The following is a 25,271-nucleotide window of genomic DNA, read 5'->3' as shown; positions in this document are numbered from 1 at the left end:
ATTAGCTCTCAACCAGGAAGGCTGGTGGTGAGTAACCACGATGCCTGTTCCAAGATGGAAGCTAGTCTCTTAGGAAACTAGGAAAGGAGTCAGTCTTTTCACTCATCCAATGAAGTAGTCCAAGACTCAGAATTTAAGTTGAAGCTACCCTCCAAGCCCACAATCAGTACAAGCCCTGCAGTATCCAGGGAAGCTTCCTGGAAGACTCTCCCCAGTCAGAAGACTATCTCCAGAAGACAATCTCTTCAGGTTTTCTTCTCAAAGACAATCTGCTCTGAGGGAGTTCAGGGCTTGCTTTTATAGTGTCTTTTTGTCCCTGCCCTAATCACAGTTTCCAAATTGGCTAGCACTGCCCAGGGGACAGTGTCTGTGGGATGGACTTCTCACCTTCCGAAAGTTAAGTTCTCATCTAAGGGAGTGAATTTTCTAATATGGTGAATACTCATCCTGGCTGATTGAGTTTCTGAGGGTGTGAATTCACTAAGTGTTTTGTGAGTTCCTCCACCTAGTTTAAGGTTGTGTTGATTCAATCAAAAGGTAGACAAAGGAGGGTTAATCCTGTCTTCACAATCTAAGTAGGGGTTCTTAAGTTAGTATTAACTCAAAATAGACAAAGGGAATAAAGGATTCCCTTTCACAAGTGTAAACTCAGAGAGACCAAAGAATTCCCCTTTACACTACTTGCTGAGGGCCCCTTAGAAGTAGCTTTTGGATCAAGAACCCGCTATTTGACAAAGTGCTGGGAAAATTGGAAAACCGTATGGGAGAGACTAGGTTTAGATCAACATTTCACACCCTATACCAAGATAAATTCTGAATAGGTAAATGACTTAAATATAAAGAGGGAAACTATAAGTAAATTAGGTGAACATAAAATAGTATACCTGTCAGATCTATGGGAAAGAAAGGAATTTAAGACCAAGCAAGAGATAGCTTAATATTTATAAAGTGCTTCTCAAACCTTTTAGTTAGTTATTATTATTATGTTCATATTTACTTGAATCTATCCTTCCTCTTCTTTCCTATCGCAGTCCAGCTTTAATAGGGAAAGAGACCTTTTTCCCTTTCCACATTATTTTTTCCCAAGTGAGGCATTGATTACCATTAGAATACCCCAGCTTTCCAAAGGCTTGGTCCAAGCAAACAAGACCACTTTCTCAGTTAGCAAGTCGATTGTTTAAATTTATTTTCCTACCTCTGAACCGGAGGCTACATTCCCTTCTCAGGACAGTGGATCCAAAAGTGTCAGTTACAGATGCAAGGAGGCTATGTCCCAGACAGGAAACAAGTGGGCTTTGGAGAGGTCAGGAAATGGGAAGGGAGAGGGGTTTCAGGGACACATTTGGTGCTCACTCCTTGGTCTGCAGCCCTGGCAAATGGCATTGAGTAGTAGAGGAGTTTGGGATGTATTATATAAACTGACTGCTCTGATGAGATAATGGTACCTCGGCGACCGATGACAAAGAGAGAAACAGCCATGTCTGAGAGATCAGCTCCAAACGTTTGAAAGGAAATATTTATGAGATTCCAAGGAAGAGACCGATAGTGGCCCTGCATATTGGAGAACACTTCTACCACTCTTGCAAATTGCACGTTAAGAAGAGATTTCTTTTCCTTCGCTCCTCCAGATTTCTAAAATAAGAAAACATTTTGTTTGTCAGATTAGACTATGGTTAACATATAGTTCATAAAGCAATAGAAAAACAGGGAAAATAGATTTTAGGTACTAGTAAAGAATTCGTTTTCTTCTACTAGGGTTACTTAGAACTGCCTCCTCATTAAAGTGGAATGAGTTAACTGAGGAACAGAGGGGTTAAGTTGCTTTTTCTTCTCTCTAATTCAAAGTGACAAAAAGGAATCCATTCATATGCTTGTGTGTGTTTGCTTATTTGTGCTTGCATATTTGCTTGGGAGAAGATTCAGGTCCTCCATCATAAATATATTTTTTAAATCATATATATATTTATTTAAAACCTTACTGTCTGTCTTAGAATTAATACTATATGTTGATTGCAAGGCAGAAGAGTGGTAAGGGTTAGACAATGGGAGTTAAGTGACTTGCCCAGGGTCACACAGCTAGGAAGTGTCTGAGGTCAGATTTGAACCCAAGACTTCCTGTGTTTAGGCCTGGCTCTCAATCCACTGAGCCACCCAGCTGTCCCAGATAATCATATTTTATCAGAGAGAAATCAGTGAAATTTTTTACCTTGAGTGTCAATGAACACATTTACATTTAAGATAATTTTTAAAATATATTTTATTGATACTTCTTTCATAGCTATATTTTTCTTTTTATACATTCTCTTAAAAAATTTGAGTTCCATGATCAAATGTGATAGACTTGGTTACTGTCATAATTAAAGCGGGTTTGACAAATATAAGAATGAAAAAATATTGTTGTGGTCACCATTTATAAAAATTAAAGTTAAATTATGAGTCAGTGGGCTGTTTAGTAGCTTTATTTATATCGAGGTAGAGACATTAAAGTGGGGAATATAGGAAGGAGGTAGAAAATATCACCTAGCTAAAAATGCCCTAAATCCTAATCCTAGTGCTTTCAGACTGAGAATGTGAATGAATCTGAATGCAAATCTCACCAGTCCACGAGAGTGTCTCCAGTTAGGCCCTCCAACAACCAAAACATGATGCTGGGTAGCTCAGTGGATTGAGAGTCAGGCCTAGAGACAGGAGGTCCTAGGTTCAAATCTGGCCTTAGCCACTTCCTAGCTGTGTGACCCTGGGCAAGTCACTTGACCCCCATTGCCTAGCCCTGACCACTCTTCTGCCTTGGAGCCAATACACAGTATTGACTCCAAGAGGGAAAGTAAGGGTTTAAAAAAAACAAACAAAAAACAAACAAAAAAAAAGGAAGAGTCTCAGGATTTCATAATGTTTATTCTGCTATTTCTTGGACAATAGTATATACCTTGTATCCTGTTAGATTGAGCCCCCCCCCCCTTTTTATTGTTATTAAATGAGTAGAGAAGAAAGAGATCAAAGAACCTTTCCAAAATTTTCCAGTATTTTGTTCCATGTTACTGGATAGCTGAGCTGTCAATCAGTTTCCTGATAGCCCATGTAGAACAACCAATTAAAATGGTTTTATTGATATTTGATGCTGATTGACAGCTTGGCCAACCAATAAGACAGGATATACTTTGTGGCTATGGAACTTTCTCACTGAAGAGGCTTTTATGGGAATTAAACTGACAGTCAAGCTCTCATCAACCCTGAGCACTAAAAGAAAGAAAAAAAAATTGAACCACCACCCAGATCCAGAATTATGTAGACATTTGAATTAGACTTTCCCTCCCAAACTTTTGGTACCCAGAGGTGCTACTTTGTACAATATATGAATTTGAACATAATGTTCCAGATCACTGTTTTTCCTAAGAATTATTCAAAGAAATTTGTGTTAAAACTTAGAGAATTTAGTTTTTCCCCCCAAAAGGTTAAAAAAAGGGAAACTATTTAAAAAGAGCATCTTAGAAAGATGGTGGTTTGGTAACCAAAAAGAAAATGGCTAGAACAGATTGTCATAATTAAGAAAATCATTCAGTACTGTGAGCTTTCAAAAGGACAAATGCATCAGGAAAACCTTGGTTGACACTAGCTATCTTACTTTCTGTGTTTCCCTTCTGTTCTCTTCTTTTTGCATAAAAAAATAAAAAAAAACCTTTTAATATACTTGCTATTTTTATTTCTTTGTTCTTCTCTTGCCTTTCCCTCCCTCCCTCCCTGCCTCCCTGCCTCCCTGCCTCCCTGCCTCCCTCCCTCCCTCCCTTCCCTCCCTCCCTCCCTCCCTCCCTCCCTCCCTTCCTTCCTTCCTTCCTTCCTTCCTTCCTTCCTTCCTTCCTTCCTTCCTTCCTTCCTTCCTTCCTTCCTTCCTTCCTTCCTTCCTTCCTTCCTTCCTTCCTTCCTTCCTTCCTTCCTTCCTTCCTTCCTTCCTTCCTTCCTCCCTTCCTCCCTTCCTCCCTTCCTCCCTTCCTCCCTTCCTCCCTTCCTCCCTTCCTCCCTTCCTCCCTTCCTCCCTCCCTCCCTCCCTCCCTCCCTCCCTCCCTCCCTCCCTCCCTTCCTCCCTTCCTCCCTTCCTCCCTTCCTCCCTTCCTTCCTTCTCCATTTTCTCATCTGTCAAATGGGATCCAGAAACTTCACAAACACAGAATGCCCAATGCCAGGGTGCCTTGCCTTGTTAAAACTGAGCTTTAAAATGTATTATTGAAAATTCTCAAACCAAATGAAGGAAAAGGAGATGTAAGTAATTTGGCTTTCAAATGATTGGTTTTTGTGAACTTGTAGCATTTCTGCTTGGGAGGTTATTAAAGCTGAAGACTTCTTGGGCCCCAGTATTTCTATTTCAGTGGAATGAAAGCTCCACAAGGGCAAGGATAGCCTTTTCATCTTTTGTCTCTGTATCCTTAGCAGCTAGTATAATGCCGACATGGTAAATGTTTGAAGATTGATCCTAGCTCAGAATCTATGATTTGTTATCCCATTTCTTACTGAGTCAGGGGATAATTCATTTGATAAAAAGTCTACAATTATCTATGTAATTTATAATGTAATGTGTGATATATTATGATTTAGAATTCCATTTAAATTCAGCAAACATTTATTAAGCACTTACTATGTACCAGGCCCCTAGCACAGGCACATTTGATCAGGTAGGTGACACAGAGGAGAGAGCGCTGGGCCTGAAGTTGGGAAAGTCTGAGTTCAAATCCAGCCTCAGACACTTTCTAGCTGTGTAACCCTGGGCAAATCACTTAACCCCTCAGTTCCTCATCTTGTAGAAGCCCAGAACCCGGGTGGCCTGTCCTTAAGAAAGTCACAGTTACCTAACTAGTATTCGAGGTAAAATTTGATCCTAGGTGTTCATCATGACTCCAACCCTAGCCTTTTATGTACTATGTTGTTCTGCAGTGAGGTAGCACAGTGGATAGGATCCCGAGTTCAAATATCTCCTCAAACACCCTTTACATGTAAAGGGTGGTATGTAAGGGTCCTGTGGGACCCTTTACATATCACTGCAGGAATCTCAGTTTCCTCATCTGTCGAAAGAGAATAATATCGTGCCTCCCTCATAAGGTTATTGTGAGAATCAAATAACATGTAGAGTGCTTTGTAGTGCTATAGACATATTATTATTATATTTTCCTGGATGGGACAATAGCAAGGGAAAGACTAGAGTTCCTGCTTTGTTATTGCTACATATCATTTAAAAATTGAAAAAATTAGAATTAAAACCAAATAGATATGATCTTGCACATTGCCAAGCCACCCGGCTTCTGATTCAGTATGAATTTGTCCTTAAAATATATGTTTTGTATATATATTATATAGCATATACGTAATATATTTAGATATTATATAGCATATATTTATTAATCACATATTGATATGTTTATATAATATATTCATATTTTAATATCACATTAATACATTTATAGAATACATTTGTATTATATAGCATATATTTAATATATTTAGATATTATATAGCATATATGTAATATATTTATTAATCACATATTGATATATTTATATATTATATTGACATTAATATCACATGAATATATTTGTATAATACATTTATATATTATATAGCACATATTTAATATATTTATATAATATGCCACACATTTAATACAGTTATATATTAAAAACATATGTAGTAAATATTATATCTTAAAATATATTTAATATATTTTTATTTGTATATATTTTAATATATTTATATGACTTATATTCTATATTCTACCAATATATGTTTGCATATTATATAACATAATATATTTAATAATGTTTATGTGATATATGTGTTATATATCACATATACTGTATATTTGTAGATATATCATAAATAGACAATATATTTACATTATTTGAAGTATATAATACATATGTGGGTAGGTGGTACAGTGAATACAGTACCAAGTCTGGAGTAAAAAAGACACATCTTTGTGAATTTAAATCTGGTCTCAGACACTTTATAGCCGTGTGACCCTGGGCAAGTCACTTAAACTACATTTGCTTTGGAGGCAGCTAGGGGGCTTAGTGGATTGAGAGCTGGGCCTGGAGTCAGGAAGATCTGAATTCAAATCTGACCTCACACACTTCCTCGCTGTGTTACCTCATGCAAGTTTCTTCACTGTTTGCCTCAGTTTCCTCATCTGTCAAATGAGCTGGAGACAGAACTGGCAAACCACTCCAGGATCTTTGCCAAAGAAACCCCCAAATGGGGTCACAAACAGTCAGACATGACTGTAGCACAACAACATACATATGTATGTATCTGTTTCCATTCATGTAAAAGAATAACATAAGCCCATGCATGATACTCAATTAGAAACCATAGTATAGAGGGAAAACTCTGGCTACTTTGTGAATATCTAGCAAAGTACATACAGTAGTATCCTCCTTATTCTCACGTTTATTATCCTTATTATTACAATAGTTTTCCTAGCTGTGTGACCTTGGGGAAGTCATTTCACTCTAATTGTCTAGACTTTATCATTCTTCTGCCTTGGAATCGATACTTAGAAATAAGTTTTGACAATTGTTTCTGGACAATTTAACATTCAGATTTTCTCCTTCCTCACCCTCCAGCCCAGGTGGTGAGTGTGAATTAGGTTACGCCCACACTTTCAGGTGATGCATGTTTCCATAGGTTACGCCCACACTTTCAGGTGATGCATGTTTCCATAGGTTATGCCCACACTTTCAGGTGATGCATGCTTCCATATTGCTCATGTCACAATAGAAGCCACCTGTCCCACCGACAACAGGAATCTCGTGAAGCATAGTAGCAGCTGGCGTGTTTTCCTCTGCACTTAGTTGGGCTCCTGTAATTCCACCTTTGGCTGTGGCTTGGAGACTTACTTGCTTTAGTCCTTCCCAGTGGATCATTGTATAATATTTCTGTTACTGTATACATTGTTCTCCTACTTAGTGTCAATTCTAAGACAGAAGTAAAGGGCTTTTTTTTTTTAACCCTCACTTTCCATCTTGGAGTCAAGACTGAGCATTGGTTCTAAGACAGAAGAGTGGTAAAGGCTAGGCAATGGGGGTTAAGTGACTTGCCCAGGGTCACACAGATTTGAACCCAGGACCTCCCATCTCCAAGCCTGGCTCTCAATCCACTGAGCCACCTGGTTGCCCTCCTCTATGTATTAAATATTTCAATGAATACCTTGGAAACTGTCATTTTAAATGCTGGGCTGTCTTCTCCTGCCGGATCTTTCTGAAAAATTTCCCACCCTTTGAGCTAGACCAGGGGGAATATTGGAGTGGTTTCTCACACGGATCTCCTGAAGCTGCAGCGAAATTCCTTGAGAATTCGGAGTCTCTGGGGAACCCGGTGAGGGGAAAGGGGAACGGAGGACGGCAATCCGTTTCCTGCCCTGTGAGGCACCTAGAGCAGACACATTGGTCTTCAAAGATCTCCCCACATCCATTAGGGCAGCCAAATTAAATAGTGTGTTATAATTGTCCGTGTTTGTCGTTCAGTCGTTTCAGTGGATCTGACTTTTTAGGACCCCTTTTGGGATGCTGAAGAGGTTTGCCTATTCCTTCTCCAGGTCCTTTTTTTCCCCCTTTAATTTCAAATTTTTCAATCTTTATTTTATTCCAATAACAAATTTACACATGTTTTCCAGAGTTACATGATTCATGTTGTCTCCCTCCCTCCCCTCTTCCTGTCCCTCTCATGGAGTTGACAAGTAATTCCCTGGGTTATACAGGTATTATCACCCCAAATCTGCTTCCAGGGGGGCAGATGGGTGGCTCAATGGATTGAGAGTCAGACCCAGAGACAGGGGCTCCTAGGTTCAAATCTGGTCTATGACACTTCCCAGTTGCGTGACCCCACAAGTCACTTAACCCCCTTTGCCTAGCCTAGCCTGTACCAGTCTTCTGCCTTGGAACCAATACAGTATTGATTCTAAGATGAAAAGTAAGGGTAAAAAATGAACAAACAAACAAAAAAACATTTCCATATTGTGATTTTTGTAAGAGAATAATCTTATAAAACCAAAACCCCAAATCCGATACCCAAAGAAACAAGTGATATTTGTTTTCAGCTGCATTTCTGCTCCCACAGTTCTTTCTCTGGAGGTGGACAGCATCTTTCTCCGAAGTCCCTCAGGGCTGTCCTGAATCATTGCATTACTATTAGTAGCAAAGTCAATCCCACTTGATCATCCCACAATATTTCAGTTTCTGTGTACGACGTTGTCCTAATTCTGCCTATTTCGCTCTGCACTGGTCCAGGAAGGTCTCCCCAGCTCTTTCTGAGATCATCCTGTTCCTCCTTCCTTACAGCACAAGAGTATTCCATCCCCATCATATACCGCATTTTGTTCAGCCGTTCCCCAATTGAGGGCACCCCTTTCATTTCTAGGTCTTTGCCACCACAAAAAGGGCAGCTTTAGCTATTCTTGTATAGACCAGAACTCCCGCAGGTTTTTTTTTAGGTGAGGCCAATCTCCCAGAATCACATCTCTAGGATCTGTTGAACCCAGCTTTCCACCCCCCCACCCCTGTTTTCTAGCTGCCCTGCTTCATATTTGAGCTTAGATCTGGCTGTATCTTGCAAAGCCAGGACTGATGGACGTCCCCTTTTGTCCTCCTCCTCCAGGTGTGACAACGTCCGGGTCTACAAACTGGGTCTCTTCTCGGGTCTCTGGTGGATGTTAGCTCTCTTCTGCTGGATCAGTGACAGAGCCTTTTGTGAGCTGTGGTCTTCCTTCAACTTCCCCTATCTGCATTGTGTGTGGTAAGTGTCACGTAGCGTTTGGAGCCTTTCCGCCATCCTTTCACTTTCTTCCCAGGAAGCTCCAGTGATGGCTGTGTTTATCTATTCTGAGGAGAAGCCAGACTAACAAGGCACTTCCTCAAGCAATGGGAAGAGAATGGAAAAAGTGGCCTCTTTCCTTAGCCAAACATATAACAGTTTCGGTATCGGCAGGAAGTCATGTAAATAGCAGTCTGGACCCAAGGGATCCGATCCAGCCAAAAAGGAACTTGAAAAAAACAAACAAACCCAAACACAGTGCAGGCCCCGTGGCCAATCAAGGCCGTGGAATAAGGGTGGGATATGGGAGGTTCGAGTTTTATTATATTCTGGTAAATTGTAAACATACAGAAATGCTAACCTGCAACCGGAGATTTGGGCAGCCAGGCGGTACAGTGGGTGGAGCAGTGGTCAGTTGTCAGGAAGACAAAAGTCTCAAGTGCTCACTTAGCCAACTGTTTTTTTAATCTTTTATTCTTTTTCCTTTTTCTAATAAGATTAAATGACTTGCCCAGAGTTAACGACTAGGAAATATCTGAAGCCTGATTTGAATTCAGGAACATGAGTCTTCCTGCCTCCTGGCCTGGAGCTCTAGCTATGGTACCACCTCGCAGCCCTCTCCGTGTTTTTGATTGATGCTTTTTCTTTCCTTCATCATAATCTGCTTTCTAGTAACCCTGCCTTGTTGCAAAAAGCACACATTCCATATCTAAAAATGGATGCCCCATTCCTCACCTGTTAAAAAAATAAGCTTAGTGACAACTTTTGTTTTTTCCACGACTCAGTTTTAGACGTCTCCTTTCTCTGTCCCCAGAACGGAACCCTTCTTTGTAATTTTGTTACTGTGGAACCAAGTGAAAAATTAAGCAAAATCAACCCAAAGCAACTGCATCTAGTAACGCATGCCGTCCCCCGGCTCTCTGTGGGGGTATGTTTTATCTGCTCTTCGAGACCACCGTATTATGGTTTTTCAATTATTCTGAATTTGGCTTCCTTTCAGTGATTTTTCAATTTTATATTGTAGCTGGGTGGCTCAGTGGATAGAGAGAGAGCCAAGCCCGGAAAGTCCCAAGTTCAAATCTTCCTAGTTATATGATCCTGGGCAAATCACTTTGAAGTGGATCAGGGTCTCGCCCACAGAATTGACCACTAAGGCCATCTCCATGTCAAATAAGCTTTATTGTTTTTCAGAGGAGTGGCGATGGAGTCAGCCATGTTGAGAGAGATGGCCATGGCAGATGGAAGGGCCCCAAGGAGATTTCAGGAATGCTTTTTATCTTGCTTGGTTGAGGGAAGATGTCAATCGTTTGGGGTGTTGTAGCCTTGCCATTCCCAAGGGACTGATGTTAATTTACCCATGGCTCCCTTTAGTCCATGTGGCTTTACCCATGATACCTAGTGTGGGTGAAAACCACAATGCAAATTGGATGCTAATGATATGTTAAGCACCCTGGGGCAACTTTTAGTCAAATTTTGGCTAGGTCTGAGCAGGCTCCAAGGAGAGAAAGTCCATCGTCCAGCATGCCTGTGCTCATTGGCTGGTTGCAGAGTTCCTGCCTACATCCTTATAGCAACCTGTCTATATCAGGACACCAACCTGTCTCCATGGCAACCCACATCCGTTTCATCCTGTTGCCTAGCCTTTATCCCTGTTCTACCTTAGCACCAATACATTGTCTTTGAAATTCTTTTTATTTTAAACCTTTACCTTCCATCTTAGAATCAGTATTGTGTATTGGTTCTAAGGAAGGAGAACGTTAAGGATTAGTCAGTGGGGGGTTAAGTGACTTGCCCAGGGTCACACAGTTAGGAAGTGTCAGATTTGAACCAGGGACCTCCCGTCTCTAGGCCTGGCTCCCCATCCACTGAGTCACCCAGCTACCCCCACATCATTTTGATTCTAAGACGGAAGGTAAGAGTTTTTAAAAAATCATATTGTCAGAATCATTATACATGTTGTCTCAAAAACCTGAAATATTAATGCTTAAAACGGTACAAAGACTTTTAGGACTCTCTCCACACAGAACATGTAGCTTTACATCTATATGTGTATATATTCAGACACTTCATATATGTGTATGTATGGGCACATTCCTATTTGTGTATACACACATGAACATACATGTGCACATACACACATATTTGAGACAGCATCCAAAAGTATGTTTGTTTCACTCTGCATCAGATGATAGGATGCTTCCTCCATTTCTCTGAATTTGTCATATCTGTCATTTCTTACCAGTCAGTAATATTCCGTTACGTCCAAAACATCATTTGTCTGGCAGTTGGAGGCACATTGATCTGGTTTCTAGTCCTTTGCTATCCCCAAGAGGACTTGCCGTGAATGGCCTGGTATATGTTAGGCATGTGTTTATATCTTAGATTTCTTGGAGACTGTTTTCAAGAGCAAATCACTGGATTAAAGGCTGTGATGAGTTCCATGTTTTTTTAACATAATTCCAAATTAATTTCTACAGCGGTGGAACCTATTCACAGCTCTATCCATCGTGTGTGAGACTACCTTTCCACAGCCCCATTCCTATATCTGCTTATTCCTAGTTTTTAAAAAATAAGTTATTTATGTTTTTATAACATTTGTATAACATTATGCAACAAATAACATTTATGTGATTTAAAAGACTCCGGGAAAGAACACTATCCACATCCAGAGGAAGAACTGTGGGAGCAGAAACAGAAGAAAAAACAACTGCTTGATCACATGGGTCGAGGGGACATGATCGGGGATGTTGACTCTAAACGATCACCCTGATGCAATTATCAATAATATGGAAATAGATCTTGATCAATGTCACATGTAAAACCCAGCGGAATTGTGCGTTGGCTACTGGGGAGGGTAGGAGGGAGGGAAGGGAAAGAACATGAATCTTGTAACCATGGAAAAATATTCCAACTTAATTGATTAAATAAAACTTTCCAAAAATAAAAGACTCAGGGCTTATAGAACACAGATCTTCTCTAAATGTTCACAATTAAAAAACACAGGTGACTTTCTTTAAACATAGACGTGTCTTGAGACAGACATGAGACAACCAGTTCAGTTTTTGGTAGGTCTAGACTAGAAGCAGCTGCACTCAGCTCCTTTCCCTCTGTTCACAGCCTCTATTTTCACCCCTTGTGACTCAGTCTTCTTCCTTAGTCTTCACGTGATTTAGCTTCCCTACCTTGGAATTAGTTCCTGTTATGGAGAACGAATGAGTCATCTCCAGTGCACAGCAAGAGAAAAGTTGGCCGTGTGCAGGTCAGGGCTCTCCAGCTATGGGGGACAGCTGTAACCTCATCTCCTTCTAATTAAGAAAGATCAAAGCATGTAATTACAGTCTTGAAGAAGAAATAAAGGAATAGGCTGGCCTGAAGTGGTGACGTGGCCTACATTGAGCTTCTTCAATCAATCAATTATGAAATATTTATTAAGTGATTATTATCTGTGCCAGGCATATGCTAAGCACTGGAGTTTTATGGCTTTATCTTTTTTTTTTTCAGGCATATCCTCATTTGCCTGGCTGCCTACCTGGGTTGTGTCTGCTTTGCATACTTTGATGCTGCCTCCGAGATTCCAGAACAAGGTCCTGTGATCAAATTCTGGCCCAGTGAAAAATGGGCCTTCATAGGAGTTCCCTACGTCTCCCTCCTGTGTGCCCACAAGAAATCTCCGGTCAAGATCACATGATGTAAAGATCAGCAGCAATGTGTTTTTCCTATTTATTTTTTCTCACTTATTGTACTTAGTTAATCAGCCAGGGAGACCCGAGTCTGTCTCTTTATGTGTTTGGGTTTTTTCCCCTCCTGTATGCTCAGCACTTGCAAAGATTCAATTGTGTACGAAAAGAAATGCATTTCTTTTCCTTTCCTTGGGAAAGGAGGAAGGTTGGAGTTTTTTTTTTAGGTGGAAAATGCTTACAAGTAGAACTTGGGTTGGCCTTGGGTGTAGCTTCTTTGGGCTTTGTTTTTAGGTGCCCGCTCTCCTGACTGTGTATCCTAAAACACTGGGATGGGAGTCCAAAACAATAGACTGGCAAGTCCTGGGAAAGAATGTTTGGTACACGCAGACCTTCCTTCCTTCTCTCACCCACCTACATACTACTGTCTTTTTAGAACAGTCCTGGTTAGGATTGACGAAAAAAATGTGCCCTTGGACTAAATCTCCATCTTTGTTCCAGAGATTTTTACCGGAGAAAACTTGGCTGTGAAGAATCATATGAAGGGCTTGTGGGAGAATGAGTTTGACTCACAAATCTCACAACTCTAAGTTTTAAGTAAGACTGACATGAGTTACTTGTATCATTTGTGCCCAGAATCCTAGATTTGTCTTTTGTATTTGGGCAAAATCAATGGGGAAAATGGCCATCTTCAAGCCATCCTTGAAAGGGAGCACACTTTCTTTCCTGTCCCTTTTGTTCTCTTTTGATCCTTTCCCCTAACTTAGGATAAGAGAAGCCGTGGGATCTAAGAAGCAATGTACAAGTAAAAAGAATAAAAGTTCTAGAATGTTCGTTGGAAGACATCTCAGGTGGATGGTTTTAGTGGAAAAGATAACGGATGTGGGGGTCAAAGGATCTAGGTTTGAATCCTGGTTCTTCTACTTTTATTTGCTGTGTGACCCCAGGTAGGCCACGAACCTTTCTGGCTTGTAGCTTTCTGCTCTGTAAAACAGAGAGTGGTTTTAGGTCTTTTCTGACTTGAAATCTTTGGCGTCTATGAGATTATTTAGTCCAATCCCTTCATTTTGGTGATAGGAAGAATAGCCAGAATCCAGACAACATTCTTCTTATCTGCCAGGCTGCCAGAAGCTCAGTTATATCTTTGGGGGCAGTTTTAGCTCCCTTTCTGAGGTGGTGGTAATAGAATTTGCCTGGCACAAATCCAGTAAAACTAAACTGATGATTTTTGTTTCGGAGTAACCTCTTAAGTGAAACTTAGAGTTATCAGAAAGACTCTGATAAAATCACACAATACTTTAGAAAGTCACTTTTAGGGGTTACCTTTCATTCTTCTCCCTAGCCCTCCTCCTAAGTTTTAAGGAATCTTAGATAGAGGATTGTTGTGGAAATAATTCTAGGTGTGCTGTCAAAGGACCTGGGTTCAAATTCTGGTTCTCCCATTTTTATTAGTTGTCTGACCCAGAGTAAGCCACTAATCTCTCTGAGCTCCTCCTTCCTCATCTAGAAAATGAGACCGTTTTTTGTTTTCATTGTACTCTAAATTTGAATCTATTCCAGGGTTCCATCTCCTGTTGCTCTCTTTCTACGACTCTGGCTAGTTAGCAATAACAAATATGTCACCGGAGCATCCATTGAACACGTCTCCAGAAGAGGCACTAGCATGGCTTGCCTTGAGGACTTAGTTGCTTCCCTTCTTCACTGGGACGAATTAGGAACTGGCAAATGTCTGCAAGGTTTGTGGCACTGATTGGCAGCCTCAGGGATATTTTATTTTCGTTTCACTGCAGTGTTCCTTACCTTGTCCGTGACATCCCACTTTCTGGGCAGGGGGGAGGAAGGGCGAGAGAACCGCTGTGTATCTAAATCCGGAAGCCCTCGGTGGTGTCCTAACAGAAGACTCGGTCCCTGAAAACGAGGCCATGGCATTTACTCACCCAGAGCAGCTCGATGCTGTTATTCTCGGAATTCACCCAGGATCCAAAGTTGATGCCCTTGCAAGAACTGAGGAGATTAAACACCACTTGATGTTCTCAAATGGCAAGTGGAGTCCGTTGCCTTCTTTTAATTGCTTTTATGAAGCTGCTCGAAGAGTTTCAGAGATGAAAAGTGTGGAATTCTGTCTCAAACACTGGATCCAGGTTGGCTTTCAATGCCCAGTTGCTTCGGCAGCTCAGGCCAAAGTCAGAAATTCCCTGAAGAGGGCTTTGGAAGATTTTTATTTTCTTGTTTTCTTGGTTTGTTTCACATCCAGCCATTCTTTACTATGGAAACAGATAGAGTTATCCAAGATATTGTAGGCAGTATTTTCGTTTTTCACATCTCTTGTCTTTCATCTCTTTCTCCTGGGTATACATGTTGACCCTCTTAATGTCTCTGGAAAATAGGAAAGGCTAGACTCCTTTTCTTCAGACCTGCTTATTTTATATTTAATGGGTGGTAAGAGTGTTCAGGGAAGAGATGTGTCTGAAATTGTCACCCACAGGTTCTGGGTTCGGGCTTCTCCACCCCTAACTCCACCAAGGCTCAGAATCTTTTGTTACACTTATTTGGGTCCCAAGGGGAATTTTCAGAACTCTCTTTGAGAATAGGGTACGGCAGGGGATGGAAAGAAGAAAGAACAATTAAACATTATGTCATTCTAGGAAGTGTCAGGGATGCTGATAGGTGAGTGTTTGAATATTCCAGGAGTTGTTTGGTGGGCTTGAAAATGATGATGCTACCTCCTGGGGCCCCCTTTTCCTGCCTTCTACAAAGCAAAATTCTTATTGGGTCTGTGACAATTTCTATGCTTTTTCACAAACAGCAAACTATTGGGGGTTTTTTGGTTTGGTTTTTTCTTTAGTCCTTACCTCCTATCTTAGTATCAATTCTAAGATAGAAGGGCAGTAAGGGCTAAGCAATCATGGTTAAATGACTTACCAGGGTCACACAGCTGGGAAGTGTCTGAGGCTAGATTTGAACTCAGGTTCTCCTGACTTCAGGCTTGGTGCTCTATTCTCTGTGCTACCTTAGCAAACAAGGTCTCATGGTTATAGGTACTCACTCCATCTATTAGTGATCACATCCATTTCTACCCTCCAGGCTTTTTCATTCCACCTGGCTCTTGTTCGTGTCCTTCCATAAATGAATAGAGGATCCACGCTGGTCTTTCTCTACTTCTTTTAATATCTCGAGGATGCCGATGTCAGTGCTTGCACCGCCTTGTCGTTGTTATACGTATCCCTGATGATATTAAGAATATGGAGTTGCATATTTAGAGCTGGAAGGAAATCGAGTCCAAGCTGCCAGTATTTATTTTCAAGTTGTATTTATGTCATGACCTCTTACTTCTCTCTTTATTCACAGCAGCAGAATTTCTTTTTATTCTTGATAGTTTAGCCTTTGGCGTCAATGAGATTCTTTTTTCAAGTCATTTGGGAATTGCACTATGTTTATCTAAGCTCCCTGGTGTTAATCACTAGGTTCTAAGACTTTTCCGGAACCTCCCTTTCTAAGAAGGGCTAGCATGAACTTAGACGTATCCTTCCAGCTCCGGGATATAACAGCTAAGGAACCCCTTGGAATCCCGTCTTTGAGAGGCTTTCTCTGACATCTGATCCCAAAGGGGGCAGGGGAATATTTTGATTTTCAGAACTAGGTTGTGGCAATTCTTTTGAACGTGGCTCACAAGCGTGTTATTTCCGTCAGAATTGATGCAGAATCCGAAGTTGATGGCTCAACAGTTGTGCGGATTTGAGATGTAAAAAGGCTCCAGCAGTCTAGGATTAAATTGGGTCGGGTACCCTAAAAGATTTTTTAGCAAAATTTTTATGACCAAAAACATCAACCGTAGGAATTGGAAATGGTTCCTTGTCCTTTCTGTCGAGGCATTAAAAAAGAGACAAATGGTCTGTGATGACCGGAGCTATGTGAAGTAGGTGGTGGATTCCAACGCTCACAGGAACTGAGATTTCTGTGATGGTGGTCGGAGACATTCTACTCTCTTAGAGTTAGCAAAAGGTTCTTGAGCTGAGGAAGGCGACAGAAATGCAGCATTTTTAAAAAACCCTTTTTGTTCCTTAATGACCGACTTGGCTCTTTAATTGTGAATATCCTCCCTCCCATCTTCCTGTCGCTGAATACTTTGCTTTGATGTTTTTGATTTGACATTTTTCTCTTGTTGATGCAGCATCCCCAAAGCATCTAGAACACAGAATATTCATTACAAAAGAGCTTCGGGCACATTTTATCCAACCCTTTCCTTTTCCAGAGGAGAAAACAGAGACTAAACGAGGGGGAAAGACTTGTCTCCAAGGTCAGATGGAAATATAGTGGCAGAACTCAAACTACAATCCAGGTTTTCTGCTTCCCCACCCAATTAATGTTCTGCCATTTTCCTTGCCTGTTTGACCCTTGGCTCGGGCTCTGGTTTTATAGACCCCTTTCTGACTGTGCCTCGTCATGGAATCAGTCAGATTGATACACCTACTGCACTTAATAGGGCTGAGGCTTACTCTGGCCAAACCACCCAGAATACGTTGATTCTAAGAGTCGTTGGACCTTTCAGTACAAGGTCTTTTTTTCTCTGGGTGCTCTCGAATCCAACTCCGAAGCCATGCTAACCAGCTGTATTCTCCGCTTGGAGAAACGTGTTTCTTCACTAACCTCTCTAAACAGTTTCTCTTTCGTATATTTGCTGAACCAGCTTTTCATATTTTTGTATTTGCAATACGTAATCAGAGAGAATACAGTATTCTTCGATTTGTAAGTCGTTCTTTTGCTAGGATGTTCTATGGAAAGGGAACCGTGTCTACTGTGGTAGCACGTGCTCTCCATCATTTTGTGGGGAGATGAATCCTTTTACTCTCTAGCTGGTGCACTTTATGCTCTGCATTTGATAGTTGTCTTTTAATATAAAAGCCACAAATGGTATTTTCTTTACTTGAGTGAATATATGTGTATCTTGATGGTTCCATCACATCTTTTGTAATACTGTAGTCAAAATTATATTTAATTATGACACAACGCCTGTGGTGATCCAGTCAGGGGAATCATTGAGGTTTCTTTCAAAAACTGTGAAAGAATACATCTAGATATTTTTGGAGATAAATATTTTCAACATAAATCATCTCTATACAATTATTTGATTAATTATTATTCTACCCTATGAATTAAAAACATCTCAAATGTTTTATTATGGTTTTGTTTCATCTAATCCTTCTGGAAAGAATGGATTGTGTTTTATAATATTAAATTACTTGAGAAAAAGATTTCATGCCTCACTCTTCATTTATCTTATTTTTATGTGAATAATTTCCTGTGAAGGGAAGAGCTTATAATAATGCTTGATACATTACTTAGAAGAATCTTGCCTGGACTACTGCAATAGCCTTCTCATTGATTTCCCTGCCTCAAGTCTCTTCCCACTCCGATCTGCTCTCTATGCAGCATGTATCATGGTGATTTCTTTTTTTTTAAAAGGCAGAAGGAAGGATCAGTGGAATAGACTTGGGGTAAGTGACCTCAGCAAGACAATCTATGATAAGCCCAAAGATCCCAGCTTCTGGGACAAAAATCCACTATTTGACAAAAACTGCTGGGAAAATTGGAAGACAGTGTGGGAGAGATTAGGTTTGGATCAACACCTCACACCCTACATCAAGATAAACTCAGAATGGGTGAATGACTTGAATATAAAGAAGGAAACTAGAAGTAAATTAGGTGAACACAGAATAGTATACATGTCAGATCTTTGGGAAAGGAAAGATTTTCAGACCAAGCAAGACTTAGAAAAAATTACAAAACAAAAAATAAATAATTTTGATTAAATTAAGAAGTTTTTATACAAACCAAATCAATGCAACCAAAATTAGAAGGGAAGCAACAAATTGGGAAAAAAATCTTTATAACAAAAACCTCTGACAAAGATCTAATCACTCACATTTATAAGTAGCTAAATCAATTGTACAAAAATGGGCAAGGGACACGAATAGGCAATTTTCAAATAAAGATATCAAAATTATTAATAAGCACATGAAAAAGTGTTCTAAATCTCTTATAATCAGGGGGCAGTTGGGTAGCTCAGTGGATTGAGAGCCAGGGCTAGAGATGTGAGGTCCTAGGTTCAAATCCGGCCTCAGACACTTTCCAGCTATGTGACCTTGGACAAGCCACTTGACTCCCATTGCCTAGCCCTTACCACTCTTCTGCCTTGGAGCCAATACATAGTATTGACTCCAAGATGGAAGGTAAGGATTTATAAATGAATGTAAATAAGTAAATCTCTTATAATCAGAGAAATGCAAATCAAAACAACTCTGAGGTATCACCTCACACCTAGCAGATTGGCTAACATGACAGCAAAGGAAAGTAGTGAATGCTGGAGGGGATGTGGCAAAGTTGGGACATTAATTCATTGCTGGTGGAATTGTTAATTGATCCAACCATTCTGGAGGGCAATTTGGAACTATGGCCAAAGGGCGCTAAAAGACTGTCTGCCCTTTGATCCAGCCACAGCACTGCTGGGTTTGTACCCCAAAGAGATCATAAGGAAAAAGACTTGTACAAGAATATTCATAGCTGTGCTCTTTGTGGTGGCCAAAAATTGGAAAATGAGGGGATGCCCTTCAATTGGGGGATGGCTGAACAAACTGTGGTATCTGTTGGTGATGGAATACTATTGTGCTCAAAGGAATAATGAACTGGAGGAATTCCATGTGAACTCGAAAGACCTCCAGGAAGTGATGCAGAGCGAGAAGAACAGAACCAGGAGAACATTGTACATAGAGACGAATACACTGTGGCATAATCGAATATAATTGCAGCAATGCAATGATCCAGGACAATTCTGAGAGACTCATGAGAAAGAACACTATTCACATCCAGAGGAAGAACTGTGGGAGCAGAAACACAGAAGAAAAATAACTGCTTGATCACATGGGTCAATGGGGATACGATTGGGGATGTAGACTCTAAACGATCACCCTAGTGCAAATATCAATAATATGGAAGTAGGTTTTGATCAATGACACATGCAAAACCCAGTGGAATTGCGCATCAATTATGGGAGGGGATTGGTGGGAGGGGAGGGAAAGAACATGAATCTTGTAACTATGGAAAAATATTCTAAATTAACTAATTAAATAAAATTTTCAAAAAAATTTAATTAAAAAAGAAAAATATTCTAAATTAATGAAATAAAAATTTCCAAAACTAAAAAAAAAAAGTAGGTCTAGGGGAGCAGCTGAGTGGCTCAAATCTGGCCTCAGACACTTCCTAGCTGTGTGACCCTGGGCAAGTCACTTAACCCCCATTGCCTAACCCTTACCTCTCCTGCTTTGGAACCAACACATAGTATTGATTCTAAGATGGAAGGTAAGGGTTTATTAAAAAAAAACAAAAAAGTAGGTTTGACCATATCATTTGCAGCTCAAAGAACTCCAAAAGCTTCCTGTTACTTTCAAGATTAAATATTAATTCCTCTTTTGGGCATTTAAAGCAGGAATCGGGATCCTTCCTTCTTTTTCAACTTTCTCATACTTTGTGTCCAACTCTTCATGACCCCATTTGGGATTTTCTTGGTGGAGATGCTGGAATGATTTGCCATATCCTTCTCCAGCTCCCTTCACAGTTGAGGAAATGGAGGCACTTGTCCAGAGTTAAACAGCTAGGAAGTGTCTGAGGTTGCATTTGAACTCAGAAAGAGGAGCCTTCTTGACTCCAGGTCTAGGACTCTATCCAAAGTACCACTTAGACATGGATGCAAGTATCGTATGAGCATCTATCAGGATCCAACGCTAGACTCTATTTGCAGTTTCTGGACCATTGCACCCCACTTCCCTTTTATTAATGCCTTTGTACTGACTGACCTTCCAAGTCATCTACTACCTTCTCATCTCCCCCTGCTAGATTCCCCGGCTTCCATCAAGACTCAACTCAAGTCCCACCTCGTGGAGGATCTTCTCCGAACCTTTGTGTATTCCAGGGCTGTAGAAAAGGTTAAGGAAGGCAGAGGGGGCTTCGGGGAAGCTTTGATCTGTCTTAATGGTCTTAGACGACTGAAATGGGAAAGATCAGGGATTATATGGAGAAGGAAAGGGCTGTCTCACCTAAGAAGAAGGAGAAAGAAAATACTATCTCACATAAGAGAGGGGCACAGGATGGAGAGTATTCACAGGAAGGGGCTCGTGGAGAAGGTATCCTATGAACCTCATTTTATCTGAACTAGATAAAGGAAGGCCACACACACTTGCCTTAGAGAAACATTAAACTTAGCAGGGAAATAGACGGGGACAGGGAAGAGAGGTACAGTCAGATAGACAAGGACTATTCAAAAGAAAAACATCTAGGGGCAGCTAGGTGGCTCAGGATGGAGAGCCAGGCCTGAAGACAGGAGGTCATGACACTTCCTAGTTGTGTGACCCTGGACAAGTCATTTACCTCCCCTCCCCCCAATTGCCTAGCCCTGACCATTCTTCTGCCTTGGAACTAATATACAGTATTGATTCTAAGATGGAAAGTAAGAGTTTAGAAACACACACACACACACACATTCACAGCTCTTTCATCTTAAGGATTCTTTTTCCAGTAGCATAAAAATCTCCTTTGAAATCGAGAAATATAAAATCGTCTTTTTCTGCCTGTTTTTTTTTTAAACTTCCTCTCCTTTTAATTCTTTTAGCTGTAATATATAGGAAGAATTCCTATTACTAGACAGGCAGGTGTACTGTGGCTGGGGTCAGGAAGATCTGAGTTCAAATCCATACTCTGACATTCACTAGATGTGTGACCCTGAGCATGTCATTTAGCCTTTTTTTTTTGCCTCAGTTTCCTCATCAACAAATGAGCTAGAGAAAGAAATGGCAAAACCATTCTAGTATCTTTTTTTCCCCCAAACCCTCACTTTCCGTTTTGGAGTCAATACTGTGTATTGGCTCCAAGGCAGAAGAGTGGTAAGGGCTAGGCAATGGGGGTCAAGTGACTTGCCCAGGGTCACCCAGCTGGGAAGTGTCTGAGGTCAGATTTGAACCTAGGACCTCCCGTGTCTAGGCTTGGCTCTCAATCCACTGTCCCCACCCTAGTATCTTTGCTGAGAAAACCCTACAAGGAATCAGATACAAGTGAACAGCAAAAAAAAGAAAAGTATTTTCTATCCACATGGAAACATTTTGCACTTTAAAATATACCACTTATAAAACCGTCAGGAACAAATGATGTCAATGATTCTATTTTTCACCGAGACGGTTTGCTGCCCACCCAGGTCCCAGCTCGCCTTGATCCCTTGTCACCGCACCTGACCAGAGCTAGGGATGTAGGTGGTCTCTGTTCTCTGGCTCTCTCTCAAACACCCCTCTCAGGGACTGCACGCTAGATGCATGCCACCCACATCTAACCTTAGGGACAATGCAGACTGATTCATCGCATTCTAACAACGGAAACATTTCAAGTCAGCTTTCTCATCCCCGCCAGCCCCCAGGGATGCTCTTTGCTACACTCAACAGTTATTCACGTCCTTGCAAGTCTTGCTAAAAGACGTTTAAACTAAGAAGATTTTAGGGACCAAAAGAAAATAAACCTCCATAGAACTAGATATGGCTGCCATATTAAAAGAGGGAGTTAAGCCAAGGCATTGTCATCACTTGATGGACAACACCAAGCTATATACATACCTCCATCAAAATAAATTTGAGGAGATAGCTGGGTGGCTCAGTGGATGGAGAGCCAGGCCCAGAGATGGGAGGTCCTGGGTTCAAATCTGGCCTCAGACACTTCCCAGCTGTGTGACCCTGGGTGAGTCACTTGACCCCATTGCCTAGCCCTTACTACTCTTCTGCCTTGGAACCAATACCCAGTATTGACTCCAAGATGGAAGGTATGGGTTAAAAAAAAAAAAAGAATCTCCAGTGGCATAGAAATCAACAATTCGTTCTGCCTTTCTTTTGGCTCTCCTCCTTTATTGTTTTAGCTACAAGCAGAAAATTCTTCCTGTGTGCCAAGAATAAATAATGAACGAGCTTTCAGAGTGGAATCCAAAGGCCATATTGAACCAGCAGATAAAGATTTTACTGACAAACGCATCGATCTCTTCCAGGAAAGACACTTAGAGCTTTAATGGGATGAAGAAGAAAACAGCGGCTGAATAGATTATGAGCTTACTGGCATTCTGTAACAAGAGCTAAGTGGACAAAGCACGTTGAAAGCAACTGACTTCAATGCAGTGTCCACTTTCGGACCTGTAGAATGGACCATAAAAGATTTGTAAAGCCCGTACAATATTCATGAGGCACCAGGCGGATCGCCCTGAAGAACCAGCGGAGAAGAAAGAGGAATCGATCATCTGGGAGCACTTAATAAGCAGGCCCAACCCCTGCAGAATGACCAGTGGGACCCCATGGATCACAGGTGCGTGCCACTGGATTTGCAAAAGGTAACAGAGTGGTTTACGTTCCGGTGAAGCCAGTGAAACGACAAAGATCTGGCGGACCAAGGCTGGAGTCACTAAGACAATTTCCTCCTCTCCAGACTCCACTAGGCATTGGTGAGCCCGGATAGCAGTGTCTTCAGAAAAGATGAGAGGATCTCTGTTTACCTGAATAAATGCTCTATCTCTGCTGAATATCTTTTTCGTGCTATTGGGAGGATTTAAGAGGGAACAAGCATTTATTAAGCTCCTTCTCTGTGCTGGGCACTGTGTTAGGAGTTTTACAGATATCATCTCATTTGACACTTTAGCATCCCAAAGGTGGTGATACTGTTATCTCCATTTGAGGAAACTGAGGCAGATTGTACAGGGTTCTTCTACAGCTAGTAAGTCTCCGAGGCTGGCTTGAGTTCAGGTCTTGTTGACTCCGGGCTCATATCCACTGTACCATTTAGCTGCCTTTTATTAAATAAACACCTTGTCAAACTAGACAAGTCCATGAGCATTTCATTTCATTTCCATCCCAAGCCTGAACCATCAGACCAGCACAAGTCGGTCTTGGCGTACGATGTTTGGCTTGATCAGCAGGATGGAGTGGGAGAAAGCCTGAGAAATGGGAACCGACTCCTGGTAAGAGAGCTTTGGACTTCCCTTTTCCCTCTGCCCTCTGCTGTGACTTCCTTCATTTGTGTGGCTAGAAGATGAGACTTTGCCACCAAGAAACTTGAGAGGTTACAAGATGTCTGAGCAGCAATAGGAATTTAATTTTTTCCTTTCCTTTTTACCCACCAATTCTCCTATGACATGTCCCTGCCTCACTCCTTGAACAAAGAAGGCGCTTTCCCTTCTAACAAATAAATACACACGAGCAAAAGAAATGGACCCATCAGCCCTGTCTGAAAATGTGCAGCTCATTCTGCCCTTCTGATCCATCCGCTCTCTGCCAAGAGGTGGGAAGCTCTGCATCGCTGGTGTCAGGGCGTCTTGCCTGGTCACTGCATGGACCAGAGTTCTGAAGCCTTTCAGAGTTGGCTCCTCTTTCTATTACGGGTATAATCTTTCCTCATAATTCAGAAGCTTGACTTCTCCCTGTGCCCCCTAGCCGACAGCCCCCAGCTTTGTAGATGGCAAAAGGATGCCTGGATCACACACAATTCCAGGTCAGCAGAGAATCTAATGAAAAGGAAAGAGCAGCTGAAGAGCCCCTTCAGGCTGGGCCAGAACCATTCAGATAAATCAGCTGCAGAATCCCTAATGCTCTGTGGCTTTCTAGAAAATGCTGGAAAAGCAGACCTTGTTTTTAAAGCATCTCTGCTTATGCTTCTCACAGCACGAAGTACCGTGTGAATGCTGTGTATAGGAAATAATTTGTTTAATTGGAAGAAGTAATAACGAGCTCAGTGGAGGCCATAAAATAGTAAATGGGACCTTTTTAATAAGCAGGTGAGACATGGGCTGGGGGAGAGACCGTTGGTGCTGCAGTCGCAGGCCCTGAGTTCAACTCCTGCCCCAATGATTACTGCCTGTGGAACTTGGAACAAGTTGCTTCATCTCCCTGGGGAAGTTTCAACTATTTTTTTCAACCCTTACCCTCTGTTTTAGTATCAATTCTAATACAAAAGAGTGGCAAGGACTGGGCAATTGGGCTTAAGTGACTTGCCCAGAGTCACAGCTTGGAATTATCTGAGGCCAGATTTGAACCCGGGTTCTCTCAGCTCCAGGCCTGACTCTCTATCCACTGTACCACTTAGCTGTCCCTGTTTCCTCAGCTGTTAAATGAGACGCGTTCGATTAAATGGCCTCTGAGTTATGAATTAATGTATCCAAGAGGGCAGCCAAGCAGTGCAGTGGATAGAGTGCCAGGTCTGGAGTCAGGAAGATTCCTTCTCCTGAGTTCAAATCCAGCCTCGTACACATACTAGCTATGTGACCTGGGCACGTCACTTCACCTGGGTGCCTTTGTTTCCTCATCTGTCAAATGAGCTGGAGAAGGAAATGGCAAACCACTCCAGTATCTTTGCTAAGAAAACCCCCAAATGAAGAAGAGTCACACATGACTAAAACAACTGAAAAAACAGAAACAATGTAAGAGGTCATTGCTAAAAATGTTTACTTATAAATGAACATTTTTAGCAGTTTTTGCCTCTTACAGGAAGAGTTTCCTGACCCTCAAGTGTATTCTCTCTGTCTGTCTCTGTCTCTCTGTCTCCCTCTCCCCCTCCCCCATTATATATAATATAATAAATATATAATATATAATTTATTTAATAAATATAGATATATTCTACTTAAGTGCTTTACCACTCAGAAGAACGTAAGCTTCTTGAGAGCAAGGAGCATTTTACATTTTGTTTTGTCATCCTCAGGAGCTAGCACAGGGCAGGCAAGCCAGCCTAGTG

General features: G+C 41.3%; 1 protein-coding gene across 1 annotated transcript in view; it reads left to right on the top strand.

Moving 5' to 3' along the window:
• The window catches only part of ACER2 (alkaline ceramidase 2), a 41,613-nt gene extending 23,891 nt beyond the window's left edge, over positions 1-17,722 (top strand). The window contains exons 5-6 of the mRNA XM_056804457.1: positions 8,638-8,775; positions 12,295-17,722. Of these exons, the coding sequence (XP_056660435.1) occupies positions 8,638-8,775; positions 12,295-12,481 (325 nt within the window). The 3' untranslated portion in view covers positions 12,482-17,722. The remainder of the gene's footprint in view (positions 1-8,637; positions 8,776-12,294) is intronic.
• The last annotated feature ends 7,549 nt before the right edge of the window (positions 17,723-25,271 follow it).

Source organism: Monodelphis domestica, chromosome 7 (assembly GCF_027887165.1).
Source record: "Monodelphis domestica isolate mMonDom1 chromosome 7, mMonDom1.pri, whole genome shotgun sequence".
In the NCBI taxonomy this organism is placed as follows: Eukaryota; Metazoa; Chordata; class Mammalia; order Didelphimorphia; family Didelphidae; genus Monodelphis; species Monodelphis domestica.
Note: the sequence above shows the minus strand (reverse complement) of the source record. Positions and strands in the feature narration are given on the sequence as shown.